The sequence below is a fragment of the Sceloporus occidentalis genome, unplaced genomic scaffold (assembly GCF_023333645.1).
Source record: "Sceloporus occidentalis isolate IW3139 unplaced genomic scaffold, rSceOcc1.0.p SCAF_26, whole genome shotgun sequence".
Taxonomy (NCBI): domain Eukaryota; kingdom Metazoa; phylum Chordata; class Lepidosauria; order Squamata; family Phrynosomatidae; genus Sceloporus; species Sceloporus occidentalis.
In genome coordinates, this window is record NW_028317006.1 from 1,270,738 (window position 1) to 1,297,842 (window position 27,105).

General features: G+C 39.2%; 1 protein-coding gene across 1 annotated transcript; it reads right to left on the bottom strand.

Moving 5' to 3' along the window:
• Positions 1-1,261: 1,261 nt before the first annotated feature.
• On the bottom strand, positions 1,262-27,044 carry LOC149300003 (ammonium transporter Rh type C-like). The gene is made up of 10 exons (XM_089485497.1): positions 26,858-27,044; positions 12,492-12,678; positions 8,368-8,518; positions 5,978-6,125; positions 5,156-5,322; positions 4,708-4,845; positions 4,023-4,159; positions 3,051-3,175; positions 2,391-2,464; positions 1,262-1,321 (listed from the first exon to the last, which is right to left on the bottom strand). The coding sequence occupies exons 1-10, from the start codon at positions 27,042-27,044 to the stop codon at positions 1,262-1,264; spliced, it is 1,374 nt and encodes a 457-aa protein (XP_089341623.1).
• Positions 27,045-27,105: the final 61 nt, after the last annotated feature.

The following is a 27,105-nucleotide window of genomic DNA, read 5'->3' on the forward strand; positions in this document are numbered from 1 at the left end:
CTTGGAAACAAGGTCAGGCAAGCCAAGACCATGCACGATACCCAAATTTAAGAAAAAGAATAACCACAGTGCAAGCCAAAGGTCTAAATCTGGATAATCACAATCAAACTTGACGCAAGGAGCAAAAATAGGAACACAGAGCTCAAGGCCAGGACCAGGGGTCTAAACAAGTAATACACAGATCTAGCAACAAAATCTTAGTAATGCAGAGCCAGGAAATAAAATGCTCTAAAAAGGAAGCCTGGATTGTCCTCAGGTTTGTGAGCAATCAGTGACACTCTTGGCAGGGGCACAGGGAGACAGGAAGCCCAGCAAAAACCACAGAGCCTCCTTGGGGTGAGACCGGTAGATGCATGGTCTGCCATGCTCGGGGGCGCTGGTTCAAGTCCATAACAATAAGAAAGAATACATTTTCAGTCACACATGCATACTGCAGGGGGCGGCACTTGCCATGTTCTGGTAAGAAACAGGTGAAATGTACACGTGTCCTGGAAAACTGGCTACTGCAATACCTATTTTTTTTTACTAATATTAAATTGCCATTTAGTATTTGTCCCTACCCTTCAGGAAATCTATTAGCCTTTACCTCGTATAGGAGGAATTCATGTAGAGGATGTGATGCATTATTATTATTTATTGTTTATATAGCGCCATCAAATTGTCTACAAACTAGACAGTTATTGAACCATCAAGCTTTGTCCAAATGGAACGCCTACCTGTGTGTTGTGATATCTTTAAAATATTTACAGTGACTATGTGCTACAGGGGCACAGGTACATACATACTGACTAGCTCCATTGTGCATTGTAGGGCTATAGACCATTCTAATCCTAGAAGACTTGAATCTGATGTCTAAAGAATAAAAAGAAGGAATAGACTTTAAACATTTTATTACATGTTCACATGACAAACGTCTTGATTGGACAAGTGCAGAAATTTTAGCTTTGTTTTGTAGCATAAATACATTTTTGATTTTCACAGATGCAGGTGTAAGCAGCAAGTATATCATATAAAGATTATGTGGTTATTATTCACATTGCTGGGAATCCCGATGAATTACACTGCATTAATGCTCAAAAGTTGTATTTGAAACAATATCCATACATTTATCTTCTTTATAAAAAAGGTTTCATGGTTGAAAAACTAACAAACATAAAACTAACAAAACTTAAACAATATGGCGCAGAGCAGCAAAACTGCATTATGCAGTTTCACCAATGAAGAAGTTCTAATCATCGTTCTGAAAGATTCATAGATGTTTTTAGGGTTCATGAGACATGTATTGTTTGCCAGGTTCTGGTTCCTCCTCTTCTTCAGGAAGCTGTGGAAACAAGACAAATAAATTACTACAAAGGAAACTCAGACACTAACTATGTTATTCCGTGGTAGATCATCCCAGAATTACCACCAAATCAAATAGAATGGAATTCTCTCAAGTGTTTATGGCTTATATCCTACAGATGGCATGTTTTATCCAATATGTCCATTATTAAGCATCCAAGCAGTAAATGGAAATTAAAGTTTTCCCCCCCATCTTGTGAATGAACTACTAGTGGAAGGAGCACAGCCTACACAGAAGGAGCTAGGACATCTGTTGGAGGTAAAACAGCTTGGTTTTTTTCAAATGAGCTCATTAAGTTGTATTTATATTTTTGAACAATAAAAGATCATGCTGCCTTATACATGGTTGTGGTGAAGGTACAAAACTCAATCACCAAGGGCAGTGCTCTCAAACTGTTTTGCAAACAAGTACCTTTGGTTACCAATTATTCCAAACAATACTCCAACTTCCATCAAGTTTTTATCCTTGGTATGCATGACAGCATGCAGTCACAGATTAAAAAGTATTCAAGAACCTGGTCAAAACTAGTCCACAGGTTATATGTGCTACAGAAAGGGCCTACATGACTACACGCAAATGACATGTGAGAAATCATTACATTTGTATTAATGCAATGGAATATATTAGTGGTCGAGTAATTATTGAAATAATGTAGGTACTTTAAACTAATATGAAATATATTCTACCAACAAGCAATCCCATTTCTTTTTAATAATTGAATCGTAATTTTTTTCGTTAATATCTAAACGAGTGGTATAACTAATAGGTAGGTAAAAGTAAGAATGCAGATGCTTTGCATAGGAAGGCTATTACTATGAAAAAAGTGCAGCCAGTTCGCATTATGTATTTCAGTCTGTGTATTGTAAATTATTAAGGCAATTAAGAAAAAGGTAGCTCATATTTTTGTTATGCTTTACTGCCACCTTGTGGCAAGAGTGTATATATATATATATATATATATATATATATATTTATATTTATATATTATATATACCGTATATATATATAATATATATATATATTGTCAGTATCTTCATTGTGCCCTTACCTCCCAATAAACGCCATCTTCAAAGCAGTTTTCATCAGCAGGATCTCCCCAAAAGGGCAGTTTTAGAATGAATCCTAAAGTAGTATTATATAATTAAATTAAGAAATAGCTCCAGAGAAAGCAAACAGACAAATTTTCATTTTAGAACTTCCTTCTGGAGATGCCTTAAAGCAGTCCATAGTACACAGGCCCCTAACTGGCTGGTGTGTCGCTAGCCGACAATAATTCTAACTAACCTGATGCCTGGCCACACACAATAATGTAATGTGCAGCCACGCATATCTAGCTGCCATTATGTCATTTGTAGGCCACTGGCCTTAAAGTGCCAGGATCTCCTTGTCATCCCCAGTCCAGCCCTGATAGCAAAGGCCTCAAGAACAAGACAGATGTACTGTGCTTTATTTTGGGGCTACTGGTTCTTTTTGATAACACCCCTGTCATTAGTCCCAAAATGTTTCAGGTGACTCCAAAATTGTAGAGATACTTGTCAATAGCGTTGTTGCGATCTAATCTAATAATAAAATTGATAATGTATAACCTTTTTTTGCACATCGTTTTCTACAAGATTTAAGAAATCGTGAGAATTGAGATTTAATTTTTCATTACAATATTTCTTTCTTAATTGGTACCAATTCAGAAATAATACATGATTTTCCTTACCTACAATTGTACCACCTACAAATGCAAATGCAAGTGATACAAAAATGCCGGCTGCTTGATACCCGCCTTGCATGCTGGTAGTTCTGTCTTTAAATTCACCTTTAAATTTAAATAAGGTAGCCAATCTACAGAATGAAAAATAATATTATTACAGTTTAGATCCATAATCTGCCCCCAAAGTAATACGAAACAAATTCTGCTGCTTTCAACACTTCATTTTTCACAGTTTTGGCCTTTACTGGCAAATCACGTAGGGGTAGAATTATCAATGGATAATATACATGAGATATAAAAATTTTGCAGTTTAAATTAAGTAATTTCTTTTGCATTCTTGTTACCATTTAATTAACCAGCCCCCTCAAATGGTGACTAGTATGCATGCTACTGCAAGACTTATAAAAAAAAAACAACAATCTCAATCCTTGACCAATGAAGATGTTAAAAGTAAATTCCAGATTGCGTCAATTGTATTCCAAGAGAGGCTTCTTCTAGTAGTCTGGAAAGATTCTGTTAAAAATTGAATGTACGAACCCCATCATGACCAGGTTTTTAAACACCCTAGGTGCCTTTTTGCCATTTCTACCATGTTTGTTCAACCATTATTCCCCTTTTTAATGCTTAGGGTGACAACACCCCTCATGTCATTATAACACCACTGGAGTCTGCATATTTAACTGTTGTTTTTCTTCTTACTTTGATTCCCCACTAGCTGATGACGGAGTTCCAAAGCCCTGCATTACTGATCACAGTACCTACGATCAGTCATTTTTCCAGTGGCGTTGGGCATTCGCTATTATTCAAATTTAACCAGTGCTCGTCCATCTGTACAGAGCTAGGGATGTTGGATCTGAGTGACAGGGACTCCAAGCTGGCATAGACAGCCTGCTCTGGTATAGTATCAACAAAAGAATATATATAAGAATTATATTGCAAATGGCATGTAATGGCATGTACAAAAAACCAATATCTTACCCTTCTGCACTATAAACTCCCTCTGTGGCAGCAGCTGCAGTGACTGCTCCCACAATTCCTCCAATCACGCCTGGCATGCCGTGAAGGTTATGTATTCCACATGTATCATGCAGGCGCAGTTTGGATGCCAAAATGGGCTAGAAAAAAGATTTTTTAAAAAGTAGAGTTTAAGAAAACCAGCAAAATAAAGTGCCTTCATATCTATATGGGCATCTCAAGCAATTGGGCTCTGAATTGAAAAGTCCAACGTTTCCCAATGCACTTTGAGGGTCCTAAGCAGAGACATGCAGACGGTATTCTATTTTCGCTCCCTACCTGACGTTTCATGGGCTCCTTTGTTTGTAAAAGCCTGCTTCTTTATACATAGCTTTGAGCAAAGAAACAATTGAGGATACATGGAAACAATTTGTTAGTATTGACAGCTTTAATGACTGAGTGCTAACCGAAAATGACTGATGCCTCTGTATTCTGTATTCTTGTAGCTGAATATTGTCTGGCTACAATATGTGTTACTTGTGCAGGTTAGAGGAAAATGCAGTAGCTTCTCGTAAATTATGCGATGGAATCCAAGGCAAAGGCTGGTCGTTCATTTCCACATTTTTGAACACATTTTACAAATCACTCATTGCTGGAAGTATGCTTCGACTGCAAGGTAACATGTTTTTCTTCATTCTTTGTAACTTACCGAAAGGTATGTAAATCCCAAAGTAGATACAATGCCACATATAAAGCCTACAATGAGGGACCCATATGGTGTCAGCATCATTTCTGCAGCAGTACCAACTGCTACACCTCCCGCCAAGGTTGCATTCTGGATGTGAACCTGCAGAAAAGCCCCAGTCAATATTCTCTATATCAAATGACACGTGGCAATATATAAAAACAAATGATTTAGGGATGTTTCAGCATTTGTTACTTTTATCTTTATAGTAAACCCATATCCTGATTGCCACCTATTAAAAGGTGGAGTTTTGCCAAAGTCTCAAGCCTATCTCTTTCACTTTCTTCTTAGTCCATGTTTTTCCTGTTGCTTTAAGCAACTGCATAACGTAATTAAGTAATACTTAAACTTGGATAGCTACAATGTTATGGTAAAATTACATGTAGTCACTGATATCATATAAGACAATTACCATTTCTATTTTGCCCTTTTTATTGACGACGCTGGAGATAGCTACAGTTGTGAGAACGCAGGAGGCCAAAGAACAGTAAGTGTTAATTGCGGCTCTGTGTTGGGCATCACCATGATTAGAGATGGCAGAGTTAAAGCTAGGCCAGTACATCCACAGATACAATGTTCCTGTGAGCACAAACAGAAGATGAATAAGTCCAAACATTTAAAGCTTTGATTAATCCCCAGGTTTTAGTGCTGTGGAGTCAGGATTCCGACCTTAATCTAGCACTTGTGGTGTTCTATATACATTGACACAACCATATCTTCTAGAAAGAAAAGCTTGATGCTTCTGCTGTCTCTATGCCACCTAAAATGGCCAAAGGTGACCTTTGTTGCATTGGCTTCTTGTCAGTACTATTTTTTATTTTAAATGTGTGAAAGTAATAATTTCTTATCTTGTTCCCTGCTACTTTTGCAACATCGTAACTTTGTATATATTTAATAAATATCTGTAAATTGTACATATAAATCAGCATTTTTTAAATATACCCTCTGTTTTATTTCTTAAAACTTTCTATAAGCTAGTGTAAATGTAAGTTGGTAAAAATCACAATTATTTTTTTATAAAACATTACTAACTTTTTTTTCATAAAAGTTATACTATGCTATAGGTGGGAAGAAAAGAAATGACCTCTGGCAGTACTTTTATACTTCTGAAATTCCATTCCAGTTTGGAATCTGACTGAAGTTGCTTTATAGACCGGGTTTACTATTAAACAACCCCTTCCCTATTAAGACTTTATAGTTTTAGATGACAACTGATATCTGGAGACGAACTCACCAATCATAGAGAATAGATCCGAGACATATGTTGAACCTTCCTTATTGTTAGTTTCTTTTAATTTTGGACGGCTTAGTATCAGGGCAACAGTCAGACCAAAGTATGCACCAAATGTGTGAATTGTCATGGAGCCACCAGCATCTATCACCTGTAGGTCAAAGTGAAGATACAGTTTAACAACAACTTGTAATCAGCATGCAAGCTTTGCGACCCATGACCTCCAAGTACTGGCAATACTTGTGTCCCTCCTCCCTGCTTTTGTTCAAAATTCTATATATTTGTTTATAATTTCCTAAACTTATAGAAACATTTGTATTTAGTGTTAAACGCTCAATGGCTCGTTGTTTTTTGGAGAACGTCAGAATGTATTAGAATTTAAATCAAATTATCGAAGATCAAAAATATGCCAATAAAATACTCCATGGCTGTTATAACAATACTTTTAAAATACATAATTGGAATTCTTTAAGTTGTTTAAACAGAATCGAGCGTTAACACTGACCTGTCACCTTGAAATAACTCGCCATTTATTAGTAAAAGAATAAAACACAGACAATATATGTCAACTTGTACCACCTGCCTCTTCTCTTTATACAATCCATTCAATCATGCATCCAACCTCCCTTTGACACTCCTTTAATATAACACATTTTTGAAATTCACTAAAACCAAGTTAATTTAAGGCAAATATGGAGAATTAACAGTAAACAATGCATTGAAGTTTACTACAATAAGTTTACTCCCCATAGCGGCTGGGGATGGACCCTTAAATAATTAAATATATATTTCTCAACAACTAACATCTTTTGATTCAAGGCAACCTAGCATTTAATTATTAAACCTCCTTCTTGCTTCTAAAGGTGAAAGACACTAAGCTCTCATGTGTCTATGCTTTATCAATAAAATGCCTTTTATCAAAAGTTTTTTTTAGGGGTGTTTTTTCTTGTTCTCTGGTAGAACCAACTATACACCATTGCTTCAAACAAAAACAGCTATTTTCACAGGCTGAAAAATGTTCAAAATGTACATTCAGTTACAGTATAAAATACTGAGCTTGTGAATGCTAAAACTCTATAGGAATGTTCTCATAAATCTTCATGATGTATCTAGATGCATACTTGTTTTTGTGAAATTTTTATTGAATTTAAATTTAGACAGTATGTTAAGTCTAGAAGACCAAACTAAGACGTGGAGACTGACCATCCCTTTTTATTAGTATGGAGCCACACACTCATAGAAACATAGAAATATAGAATGAGACGGCAGATAAGAACCTTTCGGCCAATCTAGTCTGCCCATTTTTCCTGATTTAAAGAGTTTAAACCACCAACTTTTCAACATCTATGCGAGACTTTCCATATCTTAATAGAAAATTCTAAATATTTCACCGTTTGCATTTTGTTTAGTTTAAATCTTATTGTGTGTTGATTTTATTCCAGACCAATTTTCAGTTGCACAGTTTTATGATTATTAATTATTATAATTCTTTGCAGTTACAGGTTTAGCAGCATTAAACTGTCACCTCCATAATTGAGTGCAAACATCTGTCCTCCACCCATGCATTACTGACTTTGGCAATAACTGAATGGCCTCAATTATCTTGGATGTGTTACTAAAAACACACCAAAGCATGTAGGCCAGGGGCATTGTTAGGTTCCAATAAGATCTGGGGCCAAAGACCACTAGTTATTGTGACCTTGCCCTTAAAATAGATTACTCTTATTTCCATGATCCTACTCCACCCTGCAGGGTTGCTGTTTTTTGGGGTTTTTTATATATAAATAAAATGAATTATTAACATTTTTACAAAACATAGATGTATTTTCTATAAGAAATCCACCAATACTCACAAAATATTAATAAATATAGTATAAAAATGAATTAACAACCAGTTACTTTGTTCTGTTTAAGGTTGAGTTCATTTTAGAGACTCAGAGCTGAAATGTAATTGAGCCCATGAATTTTAATTCAGAACCGCAGCCCACATAATCCCCCCGCCACAGCAATACCTCTGATCTAGTTAATTTGTAGTGAAAAGTAGTAAGATGATGCGGACAGCCTACTCATTCTCAATTCTCAGCAATAAGAGTCAGCTGTATCTATGAGGTGGTGGCTCCATGCTTTTTGGCTACTTCCCATTGAACTTAATTTATGTTCCCATTGTTGGGTGGAACTTGAAATAAGTTTAAGCAATTTGGCTAATAATATATTTATGAATTTAGACTGGCCTATGTGTTTATGCAAATATAGTTTGGCATATTTGAGTATTAGATAGGCGATTTTAAGGCTGACTGCCAAAATATGTCTTCTGTATATTATGAGAGCAACTGTTTTATTGCCTTCCCACTTAATAGGATAAAATCTTATTACTGATGGTAGCAGATTCTTACATGGAGTTGCTCTAGGAGGACATATTCATTTACTGCAAACAGGGTAACTTGAAACAAGGTCATGATCAGCAGTTGTACTGGGCTCACTTTGCCCAGAACTCCACCATAGGCAATGCAGACTGATGCCACGCAGAAGTCAGCATTGATGAGGCTGTAAAACAAAGAACACAACATAATTAGGAACAAACAGAACTATGCGGCACCATTGTGCAGGCGAATGAAAAAAAGAAAATGCTTCATTGAAGAGATAGATATATATATATATAGACAGACAGACATATAGATATATAGATAGATTCTAAGGAGGCTCATGGAACAATGTCATTTGCTTCAAAGCAGTGTGTGATGACAGTTTCGTCATCACATATGTGTACCATACATGTGACCTTTCTTATTTAACATAGGTCTGTTCCCAACGTATTCAGCTTCTAACAAAAAACCCTCATATTTATTTTTGTTAATTTGTGTTACATCCTTTTACACCATACAGACGATAAAGTCCGTAATCAAACTTCTACTACCATTACTCCTGAATAGTTATTGTAGATACTGTGCATTCACACATTCACGTGTTGGACAACAACCTCCAACCCCACAGCTTTTAACTGTACCCTTTCACATACACGTGTGCATTCGGATTTATACAAATTATTTTCCTCATTTCTTTTATTCCTCCCTTAATTTCACATCTCCACATTTCTTAACCTTGCCATTCCCTCAGCTTGCTTCACCTTAACATCATTCACCATACTTAACATTAAAAGCCATGTTGCTTTGCCAGAGTGGGTAAAATTCCACAGAAGAACAAGTTCCCCACCCTTGGGCTTGCCTGACAAAGACCATGCAGCGTCAAAAACAGTCATTGACTTATATTAACATATTGTAAAAATGTAAGGCCTTTCTTGAGGACTCAAGTAGGGCATACATCAAACAGACTAGAAGCGTGTTGCTGGGGGCAATTCTCAAGCTTTATTTTGCTAAATGCCTTGCATTAATAATTGGTAATGGTTATTAGATAAATGCACATACAGGCATGTTGGCTGCACTGTTCTAAGTGGTGGTGCTTCCATACAAGAATAAGAACCACATTACAACAAACGCCACATACTGTCTCAATCTTCACGTTCTATCATTTAGTAGGATGAGCAGTGCTGGAGGCTAGAGGTTACCTTACATTTCCTGAGACTGTATTTCCTAAACTTGAAGTTATTAAAGCATCGAGACAGAAATCACTACGATCCCCTCCCTGATGAATCACTAAAGAGCAACCGAAAGAGATAAAAATCACTCAGTACTGGGAGAAAGGAGTTAGAAGGGAGAAAGAAGAAGAGGATATCAAAAATATAACTATTACATCTTAAAAAATACAAAATCTATTCAAATGTTATTCACCTTCTTCTTTCCAAAAATAGGACCATGGGTTGTATCCATAATCAATACATCTCCAGGGCATGTAAACCTTGATACAGTAACTCAACCTTGCCCCTGTGCAATAGGGAAAGGATGCACATCACATCAACTCTCCCCTAACCACAGATAACATTGTCCAGGGTCCTACAAAATGCAACAATCACCCCCTTTACTTGTTCATTGGCGACCTGTATACCCCTATAAGATGTAGGCTCACATGGCACCATCCTAGCATTTCCAGGACATAAAGGGGTAAATCTGGGAACCGTTTCTGGGACTGTCCTGGTTTCACCCTAAAGTTAAGCATGAAAAGTATTTACTTGTATACTTCTCTTTTCTTATTGTGCCCTAAATACAGGTTTCACCCTACATTGTCCTCTCATTGCAGATTAATGCTGTGGTTATCCTGTATGTATCCAAGGGATGGATGAATAGGATAGGGAGTTTCTGGGATATACCGGTAGTTATGAATTTCATCTTGCCAAATTAACCGCCCATTATATACAGTCATCCTAACCAGACCAGATCCTGGTGTCTTCTGCAGGAGGGACTGAGCTGGTCCTGCCCTGACTAATATATAGTGAACACATTGAGATTTCTTAATTATGCATTCTAACTGGCCAGCTTAGCCCTTCTTACTGGAGAATCCTGAAATCAATAAACAAAAACGAATGGAGCATTTTACTGTGGAATAGTTCTTCATAAATATGAATTTACTGTATATGTCACTCTATCATTCATCTAAAGTCCTTACATGTGATTAGTTCTAGAAGGCTTATTTTTGATCGGTGTGACAGAGAAAATAATTATGTCCATGCGTTTAAGATTAATACCAGAAATACCTCTTTAATGATGTAAAAGTAAATGGGTTACTGAATTTTGATTGCCTTAGCATATGTCCCACCTCTTTAAATGGCCAAGTCTAGTGCACATAGTATTCCCAACTAAATGACCTATACTCAAATATGGATAAACACCTAAAAGAATACTGGGGTGCACATTTTTCTCAATGCACCAGCTCTCAAATTGGGTTTGAGCAATAACTAAAAGGTTCTCAAAATTCTGACATGAGTTTTAGGCCCTGCATTGTATCCAGGAGTTCCGTGTGCACTACCTATGAAAATGATGCAGCATGATGAGAGGACATCTTGATGAAAGTAGTTGCAATGGTGGTATTGTCTTTCTTATTTGCAAATAGGAGTGTAGGTACTCCCTCTTCAGGTTTCTTTGATGGCACAAATCCCTACTCTACATGTCATAAGGTTTAGGTACTTCCCTAGATCTTTTTTCTGCAAACTGCTGAGAAGCTCAACAGCCATGGATGCTTCCTTGCTTAAAACACCATCAATTATCACACTGGGAAAAATGTATTATTTTTTGAAACCTGAAAACATTTCAGTACATAGGACCCCTATTGCCCTGTTCTACTACATCTTGCATCTACACAAAAATATTCATTAATCCTTCAACATTTAATGCACCTCTGTAAAATGCAACCGGTAACATGTAAACACCTATAGGACTCAACTAGCAAGCAGCTACCCTTTAAATTTTACATACATGTGTTTGTACAAAAACAAATAAACTTAATTTTCTTGTTACTACTGTAAATTATTAACTGTGTATAATGGAGACACATCTTGTGTAGGAGGGAGCAATGTCAAAATGTCATATATTATTGTGTGAAAATATTTATGCTTCTGTAAAACAAGCAAGGTGACACAAATAATCCTTGTTAAGGTTACCTATTAAACTAGAGTGGTTCAAATTGTTTGTATGGCTTACAAGCCAGGTATATTAACTTTCATTAATTGTTAAACAAAGTATTTAGGAAGTAAAAATATGTAATAAAAATTAATGGAACGACTATTCCCAGTAAGACATGTGCCAGCTATACACAATAGACAACTTCCAGAGACCTATGCATTTATTATTCAGGTGTGTAGTTTTTCTTGAATGTCTTTACTTATCTTTTTACTTGTGTTGTTTTATTTGACTCTGCTCTTTCCTTTACACCTCACATCAGCTCACCAAACCCTGTGGCCTTCACCTGAGAAATTTCCTTTAAATGTTTCCTTTCTTCATACAACACAAATATAACACTAATTAATTATTTTATGATATCCTATCTCAATTAACTCCCTACTAATTTTCTCATCCCATCACTTTCCATCTGGTGTCCCACTGTGCCCATCAGGGCTGGACTGGTGATGATTTGATGACCTGGACACTTTAATGCCGGTGGCCACCTAATGACGTAAGCGTGGCCGATGGCTGCATATGTGTGGCCATACGTAAAGTTTTTATGCTCAGTGTGCCAGATTGCCAGTCCAGCCCTTCCCCCGAACCCTCACCAAGCCAGCACTGGAGTTGACTTCTAGTGGGTTTACCACAAGGGTGCATATTTGTTAAGCCAAATATATTTCCTGCAAACAAAGTAGCTGGGGCAGAGTAAGAAACTGCAAATATGAGACTCAGCGATATCCCTCCCTGAATTAACAACATGAACCACATGAAAATTTAAAGGGAGTCTCTTTTTTAAGTAAAATGTAATCCAGATGTCTATTTTTGTAACTCAGATTCTATCCCTTGACATTCTACAGTACGATCCACGCCCTTTGGCATACCTGGTTATTTTTTGCAATTAAGACTGCAAAACCAGATAAAAAAAAGTGTTGCATTTCTGTTTCAATGTGTACCTTTACTTTACTCACCTTGTTACACCTATAACGATCTCGCCATTTTTAAATGTATGGAGCCATCCTTGCATTAGGATAGCCCACTGGACACCAAAGGCAGCAAGTAAGAAGTTAAACCCAACACCGCTGAAGCCATATCGTTGCAGAAATGTCATCAGGAAACCAAACCCAACAAATATCATTACGTGGACATCTTGAAAACCTAAAAACAGAATGAAATAAAAGTAATCTATTAAATGGCAATACAAAATGTTCTTAAACCTGGTAATATTGACCCTGACTAGTCAGACACAGAATAGTATCAAGGGAGCTGTACTGGAAGTGAGAGACTTTAAGTATACATAGAACAGATAAGTTTCCACTTGCAATCAAGGCTTGTACAAGTTATAGTGCATTCAGTGAAACGTCAAGCGCAAAGCTACTGCCTCAATTATGGATTATAGCAAAATACATTAGTTAAATAACATTAGATCACAACTAAAGAGTAATGTATAATACGACAAGATAAACTCCTTGCTAAAGAAAGTTCTGTGGTTACTCAGTTTGTAAAGTTAAGTGTTGGTATTAAGTCCAATAATAGGCACGTAGAGGTTAGAGTAATGGATACAAGGCTGGTACTAAACCTGTAGAAGGCTGATATCAGACATACACAAATAGAGTCACCCCTAAAGCTTCTCCCTCACTCAGCACAAATATTATGTGTGGGATAAAGAAGACTGTCTCTCCCTACCTCCTGTTATTGTTCCTCAGAGCAGTGAACAAACCAGATATATGGAAAAGTTATACTTAGCGCTTTTACTCCTCTCTTATTTCTAATTAATATATTACAAGGAGAGTCTAATGTCCCATAGAGCCCCATGAATGCACAAATGCATATTAAAGCACACCATCATAACTCAGTCTGAGGTTTGAACCAGGTTTGGCTTGACTGATGTACCCTCGATGTCCGGGCCAGGCCGACCCAACCAATTTAGCTACCCAACAATTAACACAACACCAAAAAGTGGGGTTGAAAAAGCCATAGCCGATTTTTTTTAACCAAGCCATTGTCACGCAACCTAAACCTAACCTAACAGGTCAATGACTACCAAACTGGACACAATAAACAACATAAATAATTAACAAAAATCGAAAACACCCCTAAGCTTACCAGCCTATGCAGGTACTACCAACACAGGGAAGGACATACCCGGATGCCCAACCCCAGACCCGAGGCTCCGAGCACCACAAGCAAGGAACCTTCCACCAAAATGCTCTCTCCCAGAGTATTCACCCCCTAGATGCCTGGTAAGCTTCCAACCCCGACTGTGACAAATTAACTGCCCAACCAACACTACAAACAATCGGGAGGGAGGGTGGTACAAACTACACAATGTAGGGTGATACACAAAATGGCTCCTAACCTAGTGACACCTTCCCTTAAATAACCTCCCAAAAACTCCACTCCCAAAACTTAAAAAAAGGCTGTCAGGCCTAGCCCTACTTGGCTTCCCAGTCAAGGCCCACTCCAGCCCATTCTGGCCCCCATGGGCATCAGGCTATCCACCTGCCAAATTTACCTCAATGTATAGTCAAATAATTTGACTTTGGAAACCTGTTGTCTGGTAATTATGCACACAGGTCAGTTCGGATAAATGTATGCCATACACCTGTTTCAAATATCCCTTAGAGTGTACTCATGCAAGGCATGACCTCTAAATGCTTATTGAAGGTCATCTTGGATCTTAATGCTATTTTGCTCCTGCGTCAGATAATAATCAGGAATATTTGGGTTAAGTTAGTAAATTATTAATCCATTAAACCAAATCACTTAAGTTGTGACCCTGCTTAAAGGCCAACAATAACATCCATCAAGGTACAACACTCTTTGTTTAGAAGGAACAGGATATTTAATAAAAGATCATTTCCATATGCTGGGTGTGTGTTCAACATTTGGTTAGATTTCTATGCATGACAATTCATAATGGACATTATTTTTTTGGAGTATTGAAAGTGACAATATCTCTACTTACCCAACTTTTACGTTTTTTAACTGAAAGAGGTTATCCCTCTCTGATTTCTGTAGGTAAGTGGTGCTTAGTGGTCACTCACCAGCTTCAGGAACTATGTGTACGGAAGGACTGGGATTAAAATTGTCTCTGAATAAGCCATATAAGTGTGGCCGCCTGTAACCTGCATTTTTGCAGCATTCGGTCTGGGGTATCCAGCAGGCAACCACACACTAAGTGATGGGATCTGCAGCAAAATGTACTCGGTTTGCCTGATGGCCAGTATAGGCACAGGCAAGTATTATGGTAGCTGAAGATCAAAAACCAAAGATATTTTTTTTTGAGCTAGCCTCTTGATTATCTGTGTCATCATTAGTTCAGATGTGGTTACTTTGCACATATAAACTCATTAGCATTTAATTAAGGCTATGCTGACTCACAATGAAGATGTGGCACTGTAAAGTAGAGGTGTGAGCTAAGGGCAGGAGAAAACATAATTATACAGTTAGTAAGTAAAAAGGTAGGGCTCCCTAGAACCGTAATAATTAGTAATAATAGTTTTTATGTTAGTATTAAGGTACATTTGATTAGACAAAAATCCAAAAAGTATCATATTTCCCTAAAAAGCAAGTTTCCCTGGATCCCTTAGGAGTGCTGTGTGTACCTAGTTCAGGCTTAATTTTTTTATGAAAGTGACAAATGTCTGTCAGCTTTGTCTCTGGGTTTAAGGGCCATTTGCATAAAATTGCTACTACATCTCAAATTGGTAGGCTGTGTGTGCAGGTTTTTTCCAGGAGGGAAAAACTTCCCACTTTTCCGCTCTCCCACCCCAATACCATTGCCTACCTTTATTGGTGCAGGAACATGGTTTTCTGGTGGGAGACAAATGTTAGTTACCCATTAATAGGAAAAATGATATGACCACAGCAGTATACAGACCAGCATGTACCTGCACTACACGAGAACTTTAGTTTACAAACATTGACTGACAGCCCCCGAGACATGACTAAGCAGATTTTCTGCAAAACAGGAAAAAGGGAGGGGGAGAGGGGTGCCTGCCGTCCCCTCAGTCATGCGCCCCTCTTGCTCCATGCTCTCGCCTGGGGCTTTCTTGTAATGTAATGCTGTTCAGTAATGGTTGACTGTAAATCATGGGAGCTCCAGTTAGTGTGTAGTGTCGGCCACCACAACCCCAGTCTATAACTACAATTCCCATGAAATTCTGTCAGCAATGTGGCTGCTGAATATTATTATAGATGCAGTCAACAAAAGTTTGTGTTGGTACTGAAGGCTTATTTCAGCCCCCTCCCCAAAGAAAGTGCAATCTACAGTTACCAACTACTATTCGTACTATTGCTGGCTAAACATAATGGAAGTTGCAGTCAAGAAAAGCTCATGTTGTGTAGTATAGTGTAGTTGTTTGAGGTATTAATAGAAGGTACTCAGAGGGGAGTAAAAAGGGACATAAAGACTTGGAACCAAAATTGGGCGCTTGGTAGTTTTCCAGCAGTTGTGCTGCTGTTATTGCATTTGTCATGATGTTCAGCCAACTAAATGGATGGCTGAGAATCATAAGATGTACATTCCACAGCATCTGCAGTGGCAGTCCATAATTATATAAAAACTAAGCTTTGATATTCCAGTTTTACTCCCTTTCCCATAATTAACATACCAGACTGGCAGAGAGTCATGGGAGCTGTAGTATTAACTAATCCTAGCTGCAATACATAGATTTATAGTGTGCCTTTTAGTATTTCTGAATGAAAAGTTATATTTTATTATATCATTTATATTTGGTTTTTGGTCTTTGAACCCTTTGCTTTTGGTATCTAGTTGAATGCGTTATCTCTGTATTTATTATTCTATTTATAATCTAGCACCTCTTTCTATTTTTGTAGCTGCAAAACATGTTTGAAATAAAAACTACCTTCTGTCTGCAGCCTGCAAACTGTGTCTTTCTCCAGGTGGAGACTCTGTGTCTATGAAAAGCAGCTACCAGTCTGAAGCTAGACCAACTAGAGGGAGAAAAACATAGCAGAGCAAAGCTTTTTTTGCCAAGTAAGAGGTGTTATTTCTGCCTCTATGTCTGGTTAACCTACTCTAAACAACTTACTCTTTCTCCCTTCCCTGCTGCTGCTCCAGTGGGCCCCTCTTGCCCCCCAGGACGCCCATTTGCATGTGGCCTTCTCAACATTTTTTGGTTGACTAAGCCATTCCAAGTGCTGCCTTTTCTATTTCTTGAATATAATAGAGGAAACACCTGCTTAGAACCTGTAGACTTTCAAGAAATATCTCATTAATCAGGGGCAATGCATTCTTTTAGGAGAACCTCAATGTAGTGAATAGTGAAATTTTCTGTTCTCTTGCAAACTGCACATTTAGTGTACATTTGAATACCATGTCATCCTTGGGATGGCAAAGGGAAGCATTTTATTTCAAAACATCAAATAACATATAGCAAAAGAAATATACTTGCAAAAAAATAAAGTTCAAAGTCAAATCGAAATAGAAGCAAAAACAACAACAAAAGGCCAAAAAATACAAAGTGACAAGAGAGCTGGTCTGTGGAGACACACCTAACGTTTTGGCAGGTTGCCTCTTTGGCCTTTTTTGTGTTGTTTGTGCTTCTATTTCGATCTTGCATTTTATTTGGTCTTTTTTTTTATGTTTTTGGCCTTGTGTTTGCTTCTATTTCCATTTGACTTTGGACTGTATGCTATATTTTGTTTGCAAGTATATTTCTTTTGTTATGTTATTAGATTTTTTGATTGAAATGATTTTTTCTTTACTTTTATAGTTTTGTGCACCTCCATTTGCATTCAGTGTTTGTTCATGTAGCTGTCTTAATGTAGTCAGCTTGAGAGTAAGTTTTGCCTTAGGTGAGTGCCTCTCTATACTTTTGTTGTAGTTTTCCCTTGAGTCACAAATTGCAATCCTACAATTTATTTCACATTGGTCCGATATGTGAGAGAAAACACCGCTCAGTCCTTCTTTTCTCTCAGCAGCCATGAAATAAACACAACCAAGCTGTCTTATATGGCACTTTCATTCATTACTATGTGAGACAAGCGGACATACATATAGACAACCACAAATTGAAACTCCTTCTTCTCTTACACAGTAATGGTAGGCAATGGGAGACTAGGCTTTAAAAAATACACATTGTCACAGAACTATGGCCCCAGCTTTGCTTAAGATAAAGTTCAGTGTAAGCAACTACTATTTCACAGCTCTGTAACTCAAAACTATGTACAGTATTAACACAATCTCTTTAAAAAACACGAAAAATGAATAAAAAAATTTACAATGCCAGTATAAATAGATTTGAAATGGTCAGTGCCAGTGGTGATTTGAGTTTACTTACTTGAGTACCTGAAGTAATATTCATTTTCATTGTCACTCGAGATGTTGTGAATTTTCTTGTACTCAATCCAGTGTGGGTCAGATTCAATGTCATTGCGTACAAAGACTCCAAACAAGACAATCATGACAATTTGCCAGACAAAGCAAGTAAAGGGCAGCTTCCATCGCATGTTTGTATTTTTTGGCATTTTTGTTAAGCTTTTCATCTACCTATAGACTAATCTATCACTTGGTAGAGGCATCAAAATATTGTCTTGCAATCAGAATCTAGAGTTTCTTACAACATTGGCAAGGTTTCATTACATCTATATAGTCACCTGTTAAGGGTGTGACAATTTTTTTCTACATATAAAAAAATCTACAAAGAAGGGAGGAGATATAAGATGTGTAATAGACTTGATATAATTTTTGTATTTGACTGGTTCTGCAAGCTAATTAAGATATAAAGTTGGATTATATCCAGTGAACATCCTTTGCATAGTTTAACAGAGTTATCCAAGGTCTAGCGTGTTCATGGTTTTGAAATAAAATTAACATTTGTTTACTTCACCCTTGTGGGTCTCTCTCTCTGTCAATCATTTTTATAGCAAGGATAGGTGACATGTACTTAATTGTATGCCCTATAGGCACCAACATCTTTAATACCACTTGTATTACCAATTGGTGTCCTCACATGGGGTGACAGAAACAGGATGTTATGAAAGTCACAAGGAATGACATCAAAATTAGAGGGATGAAGGTAAAAGGCTAGGTGCCATTAGGGAAAAGTCAAATTAAGTGTCTAAAATTAATGTGAAATGGTTTAAAGACGAAGGAGGGAACCAAGAAGAGCATTTATTTCTTTGAGAGATTGGATAAAATGCCAAGGGAAGAATGGTGATGTTATGGTGAATGGAATAAAAATTATGTAGTATATGTGAGATAATATATATATATATATATAGAGAGATCAGTGCCAACAGCTACAAATACCCAAGTTCCTTTCACACCACCAAATACCCTTCTTACTCAAGATAAACAAGTCTGCAGACCAGAATGTCCCCTCTCTTGTTAGTTTATATCAGGGGTGTCCAAGTTTTTTCTGCAGTGGGCCACTTCTTCAGAAATGTATGTGTGCGTGGGCCGCACTCATTTTTCACTGAGAGAAAATATGGCCTTTTAGCTTTATAATGCATATTAATACAGGGTTAATTTGGCGATAATGAAAAAAACGCTGGGGACAAAAAGTTTTTTGATCAACTTGTATATGTCATTCTATCAATACTAAATTACTTAAACTGTAAAACAAAGTCAGTCCACAAACTAGACTTGGGCACCAGGGGGCTCTTCGTGTTCGTCTTCGTGCTCGTCTTCGGCAAAAAAAAAACAACTTCGTATTCCGCGAATATTCGCCTGGTCCTGTCTTCTCTTCGGGCGAATATTCGCGGACATTCTTCGTGTTCGGGTTTTCTTCATTTTCCCCGGTTAAGGGGTTAAAAAGGGGTTAAAGCCGCTCTGGGGCCAGGAGTTTAAATGTCCGTATGAGCATCTCTATTGGTCGTCAGCAGGGGGCTCGTCTGCCATTGGTTGAGCCCCCTGCTGGCGACCAATAGGGTCGCTCGTACAGACTGTTAAACTCCTGGTGCCGTAATTGTCCGGCAGATCCCGCTGGTCTCCCTGTTCTATCATTTATTAACTGATAGAACAGGGAGACCAGTGGGATCTGCCGGGTAAGTTGCAGCATTGGGATTTTAAAAGTCTGCACGACCGACTCTGTTGGTCGCTCGTACAGACTTTTAGGCTCCTGGTGCCGTAACTTACCCGGCACATCCCACTGGTCTCCCTGTTCTATCAGTTAAATGTCCGTACGAGCAACCAATAAAGTTGTTCGTACGGACATTTAACTGATAGAACAGGGAGACCAGTGGGATGTGCCGGGTAAGTTGCAGCATTGGGGTTTTAAAAGTCTGCACGAGCGACTCTGTTGGTCGCTCGTGCAGACTTTTAAAACCCCAATGCTGCAACTTACCCGGCACATCCCACTGGTCTCCCTCCCTGTTCAATTAATTAAATGTCCGTACGAGCGAACAATAAAGTCGCTCGTATGGACATGTAACTAATTGAACAGGGAGGGTATCACGGCTGACCCGTGAGCCGAAAAGGTAGATGGTTCCTAATAGCAGATGGCAACCACAAAGTCCGAGGCGAGGTACAAAAACGATAATCCAAAAACAAGGTCAGGTCACACGCAATGGTCGAGACAGGCAGCAAGGAACGTAGGTCAAAAATCAGAAGGAAGGATCTGGTACACTAGTAGAATCAATCAGGAACGCTTAGGTACAGAGGCAGTAATAGCTTGATACTTGAGCAATGATCTCTCAGTGGAAGGGGCTTTTATAATTTGAATTTGGCGCCAAAATTACGTCATACTGAGAGACACAACTCCTACGTTGCCGGCGTCTATCAGCAGTAGCAGGGAGTGGACGCGTCTCCATAGCAACCTGGGGCCGCGTCCTCCTCCCTGCTGCTCTCTGCCGGCAGTGGAGGGGGCGTGCCTGCACGCAGCCTCTGCTCGTGTCTGTGTCGGCGAGCAGAGGCTGAGAGGAAACCCGACACCGAGACCTGCCGACGCTGGAACCGGGGAGAGGGTGAGTTGATTTATGACAGAGGGAGACCAGTGGCATCGGCAGGGTAAGTTGCAGCATTGAGGTTTTAAAACCCCAATGCTGCAACTTGCCCTGCAGATGCCACTGGTCTTTAACTAATTGAACAGGGAGGGAGACCAGTGGCATCAGCAGGGTAAGTTGCAGCATTGGGGTTTTAAAGGGTTAAGGGGCCGTGCAAGTGAGCCTATTGGTCGCTTTTACGGCCCTTTAACCTATGGATTTCCGCTCCCATCAACCCCTTCGATGCTGTGTTAGATAACGCAGCATCGAAGGGGTTAACAGGAGCGGAAATCCATAGGTTCGCTGTCAGGGGTTACAAAGACCGTGCGAGTGAGCCTATTGGTCACCTGCAGGGTCTTCCTCTGGCATCAAGCAATTGGTTGATGCCAGAGGAGGTCCCTGTAGGCGACCAATAGGCTCATTCGCACTGCCCTGTAACCCGTGACAGCGAACCTGCGGATTTCCACTTCCGGGAACTGCCGCGATGCCGCGAAGCCAAGGTAAGTTAGAAGAGGGGGGGGAGAATGGTAGACGAAGATGATCATGAAGATCTTCGTGGTGTGTGTCTTCGTCTTCGCCTACGTTTTACCGCCGCCGTCTTCTTTTCGGCGTGTCTTCGGAACGAACACGAAAACGCACTCTTCGTGTTCGTTTCCATGTTCGCCCGAAGACAAATGCACAAGTCTACCACAAACCATTTCAAGTTTAGCCAAAAAAACTGCACAAAGCTGGAGCACACTGTGGGTACAAGCTGGGTTTACGATGGCTGACGCACACTGAGTCGATCAGGGTCGGATTAAGAGCATCACGGGCCTGGTGCTGAGGATTTTGGTGGCCATTTTATGGAAATAAATAAAATAGACAGAATCTTACCTCCTCGGCATCGATGTGTACTGGATAAAGATTACATCAGTGATTGGCAGATAATACAACATCAAATTTTATGTGATAGAATTGGGAGTAATCAGAACACTAAAAAAAGTAATCATACCCGGCATGCCTGAAGCCACAATTTAGTACCACTGATCCTTTTTAATAAAATATGCAGATTGAAATAAAGTAAATAACATAAAACCTTTACTTTGTAATCTTTATCCAGTACACATCGATGCCGAGGAGTTAAGATTCTGTCTATTTTATTTATTTCCATAAAGTGGCTACCAAAATCCTCAGCACCATCATGCCCCTAATCTGACCCTGCCTCCAGTGTGCGTCAGCCATCTTAAATCCATCTTGTACCCACAGTGTGCTCCAGCCTTGTGCAGTTTTATTTGGCTAAACTTGTTTTAAATGGTTTGTGGACTGACTTTGTTGTAATTTAGTATTGATAGAATGACATATAAAAGTTGATCAAAAAACTGTTTGTCCCCAGCTTTTTTCATTATAGCCAAATTAACCCTGTTTTACCGTATTTGCTCGATTATAAGATAAGGTTTTTTTCAGAGCATTTGCCCCTTGTCTTATAATCAAGGTAGTCTTCTAAGCAGACCTCAAATGAGGTCTGACTATGAGACTAAGATCCAGATCCCCCGCAGCGCTAGTAACCTCAGCTTCTGCCGGCACTTACACCGGGTCTATCACTGAGCGCTGGCGAAAGTCCCGAAAGCAGCGGAGGTTGTCTACGCGCATCACGCATATCTTCCCCGGCTGCCAGAGAGGTGAATTCCCCCCAGCGCTGCGGGGAATTCTCTTCTCTGCCAGCCGGCGAATGTCCGCTCAATGAATGCAGACAACCCCCGCTACTGCTTGTACTTCCGCTGTAGCTTCTATGACTTCACATGACCTTCCGGTGCTCATAGAAGTTCCGGCAGAACACCCGCTGCCCCCACCAGACACCAGGGAGTCAGAAGCACTGGTAAGTCGGGGGGGGGGGGGGGTATGGTGGCATACGGCTTTTCTGGAGGCAGAGTGCCCCATGATACGCCTTTCAACCCCCTGTATGCCACTCTGCCTCCAGAAATGCCCTTTAACCCTCTATATGCCACTCTGCCTCCAGAAATGCCTGAGTGGGGGTTGTCTTATAATCGAGCAAATACGGTAACATGCATTATAAAGCTAAAAGGCCATATTTTCTCTCAGTGAAAAATGAGTGCGACCCACGCACACATACATTTCTGATGAAGTAGCCCACTGGAGAAAAAACTTGGACACCCCTGTGTCAGGGTCTGTGTACCGGACCCCGGCGTAGTAACGCACCCGAGTACCCGCTATCCGCGAGTACCGGATCATGTCTCCAGCACCTTGCTCCACTTCCAGCCAGACTGCTTCTAAATGCGCGCGCACGCGCCCCCTACCAACTTTATCCGTCTCCAGACAGAGACGGCCGAGAACACGCTCGGTTGACATCACGCACGGGGGCGGAGCATCATCCGAGCGGCAAGTTTTAAACTATATACCACCTATCAAACCTCACACCCTGGTCTAGATTATACCATGCCCTCAACTGTCCCGATTTAGGCGGGACAGTCCCGATTTTGGGTCTCTGTCCCGCCGTTCCGCCTATCCCTTCCTCTGTCCTGCTTTGCAGGGGCAGAGGAAGGGTGAGGCCAGGGCCGGGCTGGCCCACCGGGATACCGGCGGCCGGAAGAAGCTTTCAATCCCGTTTGCAGACACTCAGCGGCTATTTTGAATGTTGGCCGGCAGACTAACATTCGAATCAGCCGCTGGGCGTCTGCGAACGGGATTGAAAGCCTCTTCCGGCCGCCAGTGTCTAATGAAATTAAAGGGGCTGGCGTGCATGCAGAGCGCCGCCCAGTGGCCGAGCCTCAGCTCTTTGTCCCACACCTTTTAAGACGTGGGACAAAGTGCTGAGGCACGGCCATTGGGCAGAGCGGTACGTGCACGCCAGCCCCTTTAATTTCATGAATGGCCTCCACCCGCTGCCCCCACCAGACAACAGGAAGCAGTGGTAAGTCGGGGGGGGGGGTGTTTAGTGTTATATGGGGCATATAGGGTATATAGGGTATAAGGCATTTCTGGAGGTAGAGTGCCATATAAGGGGTATAAGGCATATCTGGAGGCAGAGTGGCATATAGGGGGTATAAGGCATATAGGGGTTAAAAGGCATATCATGGAGCAGAGCGGCATATAGGGGGGTATAAGGCATTTCTGGGGGCAGAGTGGCAAGTCTGGGCGCAGATGTGCATAACTGTGGGGGAAGATTGGCAAAAAAAAAGAAATAAAAACAAAAATCTCAATCATAGCTTTTATTAAATATGAAAAAATAGTTTACATGAATTAATAACGAAATAAAAGTTTCTTATAAGAATATCGTGAAGAAGAATGTGATCACTGTTTTGTTCCACTGAATAAATTGGCACTTTTTCATCAAAAAATTTTTGCAGTAGCAAATGTTTTGATTCCAAAATCAAAGGAGGGAGGCTAACATTAGCCTTTTTTAATTAAATAAAATCTCTGCTGCTGTGAACTAGTCTTCCAATGATGGTCATCCAGCATTATGGTGGACACCTGGCTGGCTGAGAATCATAGGAATTTTAGTTGACACCTAGCATCTGCAGCTGCATTTCCCATGACACTCAGCCAGCATCATGGAAATAGTATGTCTGGCTGAGCCTTATGGGAATGCAATTCAATGTGTTGGTTATTTTTAATTAGCATGACTGTGCTGACAAAAAGAAAGCGTGTTTTAAGTGGCGATGAGAGCGCGACATTTTTGACATTTTGAAATGTTGGGAGGTATGTTGTACTGTACTATAAAGTATATAAGTGGGACAGTTACTCATTTTATTTTATCTTTAGTAGAGAAAATTGCAAAGAGATAAAAGAGGAGAAGATTGAGGGACAAAACTGGACAGCAAGGTTTGGCTGCAAAGGAGATAGGACATTGAGGGATGGAAGCACTCTGCCCCTGTTCACTGGGCTGGATATTAGAGAGATCTCTGATCTCCCCAGCTAGCCCATTTACATTATGGATTACTGTACTGAATCGGTACAACCTCCATAGTGTTTTACGGTGCATCCTAAAGAGACAAAGTGCTAGGATATGACATCATATCTAAATGCTTAACAGCAAGGACTGCAGCTCAGGCAATGTCCTGGGTGAGGAATATGTGAATAGGTCACTGGTGACAGAAGAAATAATACTAAGAACTACCTGCGTTCCCAAGTTTATATTTCAACATCGGAACTTTAAGCAAATATAATGCACATTTTATTTTATGTATAAGATGCATATGTTCTCTACACAAGTATGCATTGAGATCATGTTTTTCTAGTTATCAGGTGTGACATAACGCTGAAAGATTTATATATGTATGTATTTTTAGTATGAGGTGCGTAAAGGCAGCGAGCAGTAGACTGTTTCTTGTTAAGTCAAGTACTTGACCTCTGATTCAACTAATGACTTACCTTAAACTCTCAATCAAAGCAGAACGATTTTCACTTGCACCAGGCTGTGAATGAGTATGCGCAGCCACCTGATTATAATCTGTTTGTTACCATCACATAGAACTGCTGCTCAGTGAGTGGATTTTTCAGGGCGAAGAACATTCAGCTCTCTCAAGCAATATTATCTCATTTAGAACTAAAGAAGATCAACCATCAGCAATCTTGAAAGATATCTTCTGAACCCAAATAAGAACGCAAATAACATTTTTCTAAAGCATGCATTTTTTGATTGTTCAAAAATGCTGTGTAACAGGAAAAAAACCTTTATCAAAAACAAAACAGTGAAAAATAGGATTCTTTTTTTTTTTTTTTAGGACTGGCTACAAGCTGACTCCTAAATATCTAGTCTTTCTGAAGTCTTTGACCTGCTGAGTGCCAATGATTTGTGCATGTACTGTTCTCCCCTTAAGATGCTGAAGAGCTGAATTGTCTTAAGGTAAGATTTAGGAGTTTAGTCAGAAAACGGTGGAGTTTATTTACTAAAGGGAGAGTTGGTGGTTGAATTTGTAGTTCGCTTTGCTATTCATTTTAAAGGACCAACACTGCCAAGTTTCTTTAGCATGAAAGAGCTGAGTTGCACCTGCAATGCATGAACCAATGTGTAAGGAGACCGGGAAAGTTAACTGATTTAACAATACATAATACAGGGCTAGTACAACTCTCCTTGCAGTAGAAGCTCTCTAGGGTTGGTTCGTCATATTGTATGGAGACGTGAAGGAACTGAAACATAGGCGCTCTCGCTTGTCAATGTTCCTTTAGAGAATAACCCCCTAGGCTTTTTCATATGTGTCAAACATTTCAGTTTGGCATGCAAGGGTACCACCCTAGTTGTCTTCCAGGGTTGAAATATAGGGTGATTTCTGGAAACTGAATTCTCTGATATAATAAATATGCATTGCGCAGGACCACCTTAACCCTTCACTTCATCACTTCATGTCACCTGTAAGCTACTTGCTTGCTGAATTGAGACAATCATCCACAGCTATTATGCCATTCTAAGGAATTTATACACAATTTTTTTCCCAGCTTTGGTACTCTTCACCGAAGCTGGGGAGTTTTCAGGTAATTTAGTACCTGCTCTCCAAATTTTCATACCTCAGTACTACATTACTGAAGGTTTATGAGAAGGTTAAGGTTATCCAGTCAAGTTATCTATGTCATTAAATTTTATTTGTTTGGATTCTCTGTACGCATTATTTACACAGTCAGGGTTCACAAATTGTATTTCTGAATTGTTTTTAGAAAAAGCAGTTGTGGCTAAAATTATTCAGAAGAATTTCAACTACTACTATTGTTAGCTAGCTTCTTTTAAAATAAGGTTATTAGAGCTTGTTGTTCACTAACAGATGGTTACGCAACATTACCTAATCCTGGTGAATTTAATTATTTTTTACTAAATAATAACTCTACTTGGTGTAATATTGACATAACACAAATTCTTCTCAGGTTTTCCAATCAGGGTTACCACTGACAGATTATTATTTTAAATTAAATATCATTTAAGACTCTATTCTTAAGGCGAGGTTTGCACTTTTATTTTTCACATTTCTGTTGGCTGCACAACCCAAGTATTTATCACAATTGGACTGTAAATTAACACACATATTACAAGTTAAGATTATTTAATGGTTTCCTTTATATATTCATGGAATTGTGTACTAGTTTACACAATGGGTAGTAGATACCTGGAATAGCTCTCCAGTGAAAACACAGTCAATACTTTTTAGACGTAATCTTAATTGTATCAATTTAGGTCTTAAAGCAATTTAGGTCTTAAAGCCATTTGCTTTAAGACCTAAATTGATACAATTAAGATTACGTCTAAAAAGTATTGACTGTGTTTTCACTGGAGAATGTGCATTTAGACTCTTTCCAATTCTATGTTTAACAAGAATATGCACAAACGGTATTAAGTAATTGTTCCAAGAGTCCAATATGACTTGGATTATACGATTTATTAAATTTTAGGCATACTTACTTGGGTACCTGAAGTAAAAGTCATTTTCTATGTCGCTTGTTATGTTATTGTCCTTCTTATACTTCTCCCATTGCGGATTAGCCTCAGGATTATAACGGACGAAGACTCCAAAAAGGATTATCATCGCGATCTCCCATATAAAGCATATGAGTGGTAGTTTCCATCGCATGTATGTATTTTTCACCATCTTGATTACAAATTATTTCTTTTAAAAAAATTAAATGTTACATTCATACGCACGTCCTGCT